The sequence below is a fragment of the Alosa alosa genome, chromosome 12 (assembly GCF_017589495.1).
Source record: "Alosa alosa isolate M-15738 ecotype Scorff River chromosome 12, AALO_Geno_1.1, whole genome shotgun sequence".
Classification (NCBI taxonomy): domain Eukaryota; kingdom Metazoa; phylum Chordata; class Actinopteri; order Clupeiformes; family Clupeidae; genus Alosa; species Alosa alosa.
Window position 1 is genome coordinate 17,212,208 of NC_063200.1, and position 7,500 is coordinate 17,219,707.

The following is a 7,500-nucleotide window of genomic DNA, read 5'->3' on the forward strand; positions in this document are numbered from 1 at the left end:
GAGCGCCGCTCAAAGCAAAGCTCTTATGTGCAGCTTCAGCACAGTGCATCTGAAGCCTCCTGCCCTCCCTCAGAACTTCATTCTTTCTCTCATTCACTCTGTTAATCAGTCAATCAGACTATTCAAATAGCATGATTACTGCAGGGCAGACTCAGAATGACGTTTTCCTCTCAAACAGGCCAAGGAAGAAAAAGAGCTCCTGAGCTAATACGAAAATCATTTGCATTATGCGGGTCAATGTCCAAGTCCACATGAAAACAAAGCACAAGTCAGTGTGACTCAGATAGGTGATAGGCCTTTTCGTTTCGCTTCATTCTTTTGATAGTATAACATCTCAAGTGTGTCTTAGGGCGTACTGGGCATGGCTAATTTGTACCGTGCCAGAGTACGCTTCTCTCCTGTTCTTGGTCCGCACCCACACTGCATATTATGAAACTGTACCCAGGAACGGTTGGCGCATAGGCATAGGCGCGATCATAAGCCGAACGGTACCAAGCCTGAGACCACCTCCTCAAGCTGACCCGGGCCCGGATTAAACGAACCGGACTTTGGGGTTCGTACGTAGGTTCGGTACGGATGGCATAGTTTGAGCACGCCGTTAAGCACCTTGCATTGCTGCCCTGCAGTAATCGTGCAGAATGAAGTTCTGAGAACAGCATGAACGTTCTAGTGAAAGATTATTTTAAGGAGTCCACTGTTTTACGGAAAGGTTGTTTTAACGAGGAGTCCACCGTTTTAGTGAAAGGTTGTTTTAAGGAGTTGCTGATATTTAAGCTCAGCAAACATACATTAGAAATCACTAGGAATCACAGGCCACACAGATAAATGTCTAGCAATAAAGTCATTAGACCATGTGATATTGTCTGTGGAAATCGAAAGTTAAAGGAGAATTCCGGTGTGATATTGACCTAAAGTGTGTCCAGTTTCTTCCAGTTGCAGCAACTGGAATCCATGCATTTCCATGCATTTCCATGCTGATCCCTTATCATACCTGTTCATTCTTACTCGTCGCTCAACTTATCGTGACTAAATTCAAGATGGCTGCAAACGCTTAAACTTCGCGGAAGATACTGTCTGTATAAATCGTCTTGTAAGTAAACTACCAGTGCTTTTTTCAAAGTTCTCAATGTCTCGCTTTTAAATGTCAGGGCCCTCGAAGTCTACCAATGAAGTGTGGAGATACATTGAGCCCTCGTAAATGGTGTAAAACAGTGATTTATTTGCATGGCTAGCCGATGCGCCGGCACCACCATTGAAAAAGCTGTTGGTAGCATCGGCTAACTAGCACCAGATTTTGGAGTGCAGGGGACAAGCCGAGATGGGCTATGAGACATATGTTCACACTCGGTATCATGTTTCAACACATTTTAGGTCAATATCACTCCGGAATTCTCCTTTAACACTGCCTGTTTGTGTTTACTGCGTGTGCATGTGCGTGGGTGTGTGTACTTGAACTTGATTTACCGCCTGTTCAGGTGATCTGTTTAGAGTCGAGTCACAAACATATTGTTCATGTTGTTGTACTGTAATCACACCGGTGGGGAAGTCCAGATTTCTGACCGGATATCTGCGTCAGTGTCTGCTGTTGCCTGCTGACATCTTTGCTGAAGGCCGACAGTCCAGTTCTGAAATCATTCACAGGAGACACCTAGAGACGCGACACACGCAAATACTTACAGAGTGTCATCACTCTTTCTCGCGCTCTCTCTCTCTGTCTCTCTCTCTCTCTCTCTCTCTCTCTCTCTCTCTCTCTCTCTCTCTCTCTCTCTCTCTCTCTCTCTTTCTCTCTCACACACACACACACAGACAAAATCATACACACACACACACAGACACACACACCAAAGTCCCATGCTTGTCCATGTTAATGATTAACCCATCCAACACTAGTTGGCCTCTTTTAGTGAAACCCCAAATTCTCCTCCAGCAGCACTGAGGCGCAGGCATTCAGCTTTACTAGATCTCATCAAGTCAGCTTGACAGGACCGAAGACTGGAAATCTGTGTGTGTGTGTGTGTGTGTGTGTGTGTGTGTGTGTGTGTGTGTGTGTGTGTGTGTGAGAGAGAGAGAGAGATAGAGAGAAGGTGAGAACGTGAAGTGTCTGTGTGTGTGTGTGCGGATGTTGGAGCAGCTGGACTGAGCCTGATGTCTCTGTGGTTCTCTAAGGGAAAGGCGAAGGACCGCGAGGGGAAAGACAGGCAGTCCAACGGCCACCTCTTCTCCTCCGGGTCCTGCGCTGGACAGTCTGTCTGCCTGGTGTGTGACAAGCCAGCCACGGGGAAGGAGTTGCTGCACTGCTCTAGTGAGTACACACACACACACACACACACACACACACTCATAGACAAACACAAACACACACTTTCATCCACACACGTACTGTATACACAATCAGTCAGACATCCTTCTCATTTTCACTTGTTTCGCTCTTTCTTTATATACACAGTTTGATGTTTGTTTCATTAAAAGATGACAAAAGGGTGTTCAAAGAGAGATTTGTGTGTGTGTGTATACTTGTGTGTGTATGTCTCTGATTGTGTTTGTTTGGGTTTCTGGTTTGGTGCATGTGTATATGTGTGTACACGTGTGTGTGTGTATGTGTGTATGTGTGTGTGTGTGTGTGTATGCCCAATTATGTACTGTATATTAAAACATAGCTCTGTCCTCTGTCCATAGACTGTACTCTCACAGTCCATAAAGGCTGTCGGGACTCTGCCACACCATGCCTCAAGGTATGAATGTGTGTGTGTGTGTTTGTGTGTGTGTGGTGTGTGTGTGTATGTTTACCTTTCCTCAAAGATAACTCTATGATAAGCATGTTAATGGTTAATGCACACAAGTGACACATTGCTTATTTCCACAGAAAATTGATTGTTGTTTAACACGCTACTCAAAACCTGTGTGTGTGTGTGTGTGCAAAATGGGTGTGTCAGTGAAGTGAATGAGTGTGTATGTGTGTGTTATCTTGATCTCCCTGTCTGAGTAAAGCTTCTGTCTACTCTCACAGAAACTCCAGGATAAATATTCAGTTTCCAATATAAAGTCCAGAACATCATCTCTACCACAAAGTAAGTTTGTTTATTGGTTATTATTATTTGTTTAGCGTGTGTATTTGGGTTACTGTGCTGTGAATGTCTGACTTCAGAATAAAATTTGATTAATAAACCTTACATTTTTCAGTAGCCATAAGTGTGTAGAGAACAAAATCTGGTTTGGTTCTTAACGGGAGATTTTACTGCCTAAAATATCCGATTTTGTTTACCGCGCTCAGATGTATCGGCATATCAACGGTTAGACCGAGAATTCTCGTTGCGAAATCAAAATTCCACTGGAGCTCCAAGCGGTTTTGTACACGCAGCCATACAACACTGTTTACAGATCTGCGAGTCACTGTACAATGTCATTTTTAGATTAGATTAGATTCAACTTTATTGAAGAGTACAAGTACAAAGACAACGAAATGCAGTCAAGTTTGTGTATGATTGGCAGTGCGTCGGACAGTCCATTGTGTTATACGCAACCGATAATAGTACAGAGATACCCTTATGGGGTGGGTGCTTGCGTTTCTTTAGGAATCTACCGTCTTGGTTTGTATAGAAATGAATATCAAGTGACACATACACGTAAAAGGGTGAAAATAGGGCATGGGCGGACATAGGTAACTTTCCGATATGTTTTCATTATTATGGACAGTCATGTGGAGCCCCCTCTCTTTTTCTCTCTCTCTCTCTCTCTCTCTCTCTCTCTCTCCCTCTGTCTCTCACCCCTATCTCAGACTTTACTGTGCGTGAGAGTACTAGTGTGTCTACCACTGCGTCACTCCCCGTGATGGTATCCCGGGACAACCGCAAAGACTCCTCCTTCCAGGCCAGTACCCTGTCTAGGAGCGTTCCCACACCATCAGAACGGTCAGTCGCTTGCTCCCTCTCTCTCTCTCCCTCTCCCTCCCTCTCTCCCTCTCTCTCACTTTATCTCTCTCTTCCGCTGTCTCTCTCTCTCTTTCTATCCCTCTCTATCCCTCCCTTTCCCCTCTTTCACACTTTCACTCTCTATAGCATCTCTCACTCTGTCCCCCAGTCCCTGTGTTTTCTCTCATTCACTCTCATTCATTTTCATTCTTTTTTCATTCACTGTCTATTAAGAGCTGCTGTCTTTACATTTTCACTTTCAAGTTGGCTTCTTTGAATAGGAGCAAAGACCAAAGCCTGTCCTTGTTTACCTTGATAATGATAAAAAGCTGATAGCCAATCAGAATCAAATTTTTGCCATCACATTCATCAACATGAGGATAGACTTTCCTTACCGTTGGTCGGTGTGGACGCTTTTAACCTAATAGTTATAGTTATCTTTATAGTTATAGTTATCTTTATGATCTTTATGTTGTGAACGGCTCTTTTCTCTGAAGCTGGTTTATGATATAACATCAAGGCACAGTGAATGAGAGTAACTCTGGTACTCCATATCCCATCAGCCTTAGAGAGAGTAACTCTGGTACTCCATATCCCATCAGCCTTAGAGAGAGTAACTCTGGTACTCCTTATCCCATCTGCCTTAGCAAGAGTAACTCTGGTACTCCATGTCCCATCAGCCTCAGCGAGAGTCCAGAAGGAGACACGGACTCCGCATCTTGGAGAAACCACAGCCAATCAGATGAGACTCTCCAGAAAGCAGAGTCATCCACATCCACGGATTCCTCCATTGTAGAGGGTGAGGATGGCAACCGAGAAGGGACAAAATTCTCTTGCTCTAATTTTTGTCTTTCTATTCTCATGTCCCTGCTTCTATTTGAACAAAGTGAAGGTCTGTTTGACCTCTCTGGGCCCCTGTTTGTCCTCTCCTAACATCTGTAGATGGAGTTAATATAACACCTCTTTACCTTTCTCAGTCTCAGCCAGTCACCCTCTGTAGAATCTGCATCCCATTTGGACTTTTGAGGCCTGTGAAAGCCTCGTCCGTGCTGAGCCCTTTGCTGGTTTGTCCCCTGCTGGCCTCTGTAGATGTGGTGGACTCCCCACTGCAGAGTGAGCTGGACGCAGACGCCGCGGAGCTGGAGGCAGAGTCCTGGAGCCTGGCCGTGGACACACATTTCAGCAAGGGCCAGGACAAGCTCATCATCAAGAGACAGGACGTCATCTACGGTGTGTGTGTGTGTGTGTGTGTGTGTGTGTGTGTGTGTGTGTGTGTGTGTGTGTGTGTGTGTGTGTGTGTGTGTGTGATAGTACCATGTACTATAGATTTTATACTAGCAATATAATAATAATAGAGTTGTGGCTGTTTTTTTCCATTACAGTTACAGTTCAATTGTTAACATAAATTAAGAAGGAAGATTTCAATTTACTCTGTTTACATAGTGCCTTTGCTCATTTACTTATCTGCTTGCTTGTTTGTTTGTGTGTGTGTCAGAGCTGATGCAGACGGAACTGCACCATGTCCAGACGCTGTCCATCATGGCCGAGGTCTTTAGGCGGGGCCTGAGAGAGGAAGTGCAGCTAGACGCTGACGCCATTGGTCGGATCTTCCCCTGCCTGGACGAGCTCGTACCTCTGCACCGGGACTTCTTGTCCGCCATGAGAGAGCGGCGCCATAGCTACGCCCACCTAGACGGGGACAGGAACTACATCATCCATCGCATCGGGGACATACTTCTACAACAGGTGCCCTCCTCTCTCATCTGACCCGATAGATAGATAGATAGATAGATAGATAGATACTGTATGTAGATAGTTAGATTGATTGATTGATTGATTGATTGATTGATTGATCCAGTAGTAGTTGTAGTGTACCTAATAATGTGTGTGTGTGTGTGTGTGTGTGTGTGTGTGTGTGTGTGTGTGTGTGTGTGTGTGTGTTTAGTTCTCTGGTGAAAATGCGGAAAGGATGAAGCAGGTGTACGGTCAATTCTGTGGTCACCACACCGAGGCCGTCAGCTTCTTCAAGGAACTGCAACAGCAGAACAAACGCTTCCAGACTTTCATCAAAGTAAGTGGACAAACACACATACACTCACTCAATCAAACACACGCATGCACATGCACTAAGCACACACACACACACACACACACACACACATATCCACACATCCACATACACACACACGTTTTTGTAAACACTCTTCCCTTAGCATCGTCATGGTTCCTTAGATTTTGTGCTAGCACTGTTATTGGCTCCTCAGTCGTCATGCTTAGGGTTCTATAAACTTATTCTTTTTCCCTGGTGTTGGTGAGTAATGGGTAATGGTTGTCTCCATAGCAACAGAGCAGTAACTCGCTGGTGCGGAGGAGGGAGATACCAGAATGCATTCTACTGGTGACACAGCGCATCACTAAGTACCCAGTCCTCCTGGAGAGAATTCTGCAGTACACGCAAGGTAAACTGACCCCTGGCCCATGAACCCTGACCCCACATCTCCACACTCTTCCCTTATACTGGGGTGGCAGTGGCTCAGGAGGTAGAGGAGTCGTCCAGCAACTGGATAGTTCGAGCCCAACTCCTCCTGACCCTGTTCAAAGTGTCCTTGAGCAAGACACTTAACCCCAATGCTCCCGATGAGCAGGTGGGCGCCTTGCATGGCAGCCTCCGCCATTGGTGTGTGTGTGTGTGTTTGTGTGTGAATAGGTGAATGAGGCATGACAATGTAAAGCGCTTTGGGTGCTCGCAGGAGTTTAAAAAAGCGCTACATAAATACAGTCCATTTAGCATTTATATTCTCTCTTTCCCTCTTCTCCTTAAACGTCCTGTTTGTCTCTCTATCCCTCTTCTCCTTAAACGTCCTGTTTGTCTCTCTATCCCTCTTCTCCTTAAACATCCTGTTTGTCTCTCTATCCCTCTTCTCCTTAAACATCCTGTCTGTCTCTCTTTCCCTCTTCTCCTTAAACGTCCTGTCTGTCTCTCTTGCCTCATGTCCTCCATGAACTCCCTCCCTTTCACACTCAACCACTCTCTCCTGGTCTGTCCACCATCTTCCCCCTCCTGTTCCAATATCTGGTACTTACACACACACACACATACACACATACACTTCCCCCTCTTGTTCCAATATCTGGTACTCTCACACACACACACACAGACACACACACACACACACACACACACACACATATACACACACACACTTCCCCCTCCTGTTCCAATATCTGGCTGTGTTCGGATTCTCTGTCCTGTACACTTAGGCGGGGATCACATTAGCCAGCGGCAAGCGGCAGGGACGAGCGTAACACAACGCTCAGACCATGAAGCTCTATCTCGTTCCTATGGTAACACAAATGGTTTGCCTTGAATACACTCGTGTTGCGCTTTGAAAGTTGAACCAAGTTCAGCGCTCAGCTTCTTCAACACTAGCGGCATACCAGCGTTGCCACCGTTCCGCTGCCGAACCATAGAGAAATATAGGAAACCTGCTGCTTGCCGCTGGCTAATGTGATCCCCGCCTTACTCTTCATGAGGTCAAGAAAAAGTATGAAGATGAATTCACAAGGGCTCAAGGAAAGACAACCACAGAGA

The 7,500-nt window shown here is 45.6% G+C and overlaps 1 protein-coding gene across 4 annotated transcripts in view; it reads left to right on the plus strand.

Annotated features, from left to right (window-relative positions):
• Window positions 1–7,500, plus strand: part of arhgef28a (Rho guanine nucleotide exchange factor (GEF) 28a) — a 47,816-nt gene that overhangs the window by 22,521 nt on the left and 17,795 nt on the right. For all 4 annotated transcript variants that reach the window (XM_048258965.1, XM_048258964.1, XM_048258966.1 and 1 more), the window contains 9 exons: window positions 2,167–2,302; window positions 2,677–2,732; window positions 3,008–3,068; window positions 3,776–3,908; window positions 4,589–4,707; window positions 4,998–5,138; window positions 5,404–5,654; window positions 5,854–5,979; window positions 6,250–6,367. In XM_048258965.1, coding sequence (XP_048114922.1) covers window positions 2,167–2,302; window positions 2,677–2,732; window positions 3,008–3,068; window positions 3,776–3,908; window positions 4,589–4,707; window positions 4,998–5,138; window positions 5,404–5,654; window positions 5,854–5,979; window positions 6,250–6,367 — 1,141 coding nt within the window. The remainder of the gene's footprint in view (window positions 1–2,166; window positions 2,303–2,676; window positions 2,733–3,007; window positions 3,069–3,775; window positions 3,909–4,588; window positions 4,708–4,997; window positions 5,139–5,403; window positions 5,655–5,853; window positions 5,980–6,249; window positions 6,368–7,500) is intronic.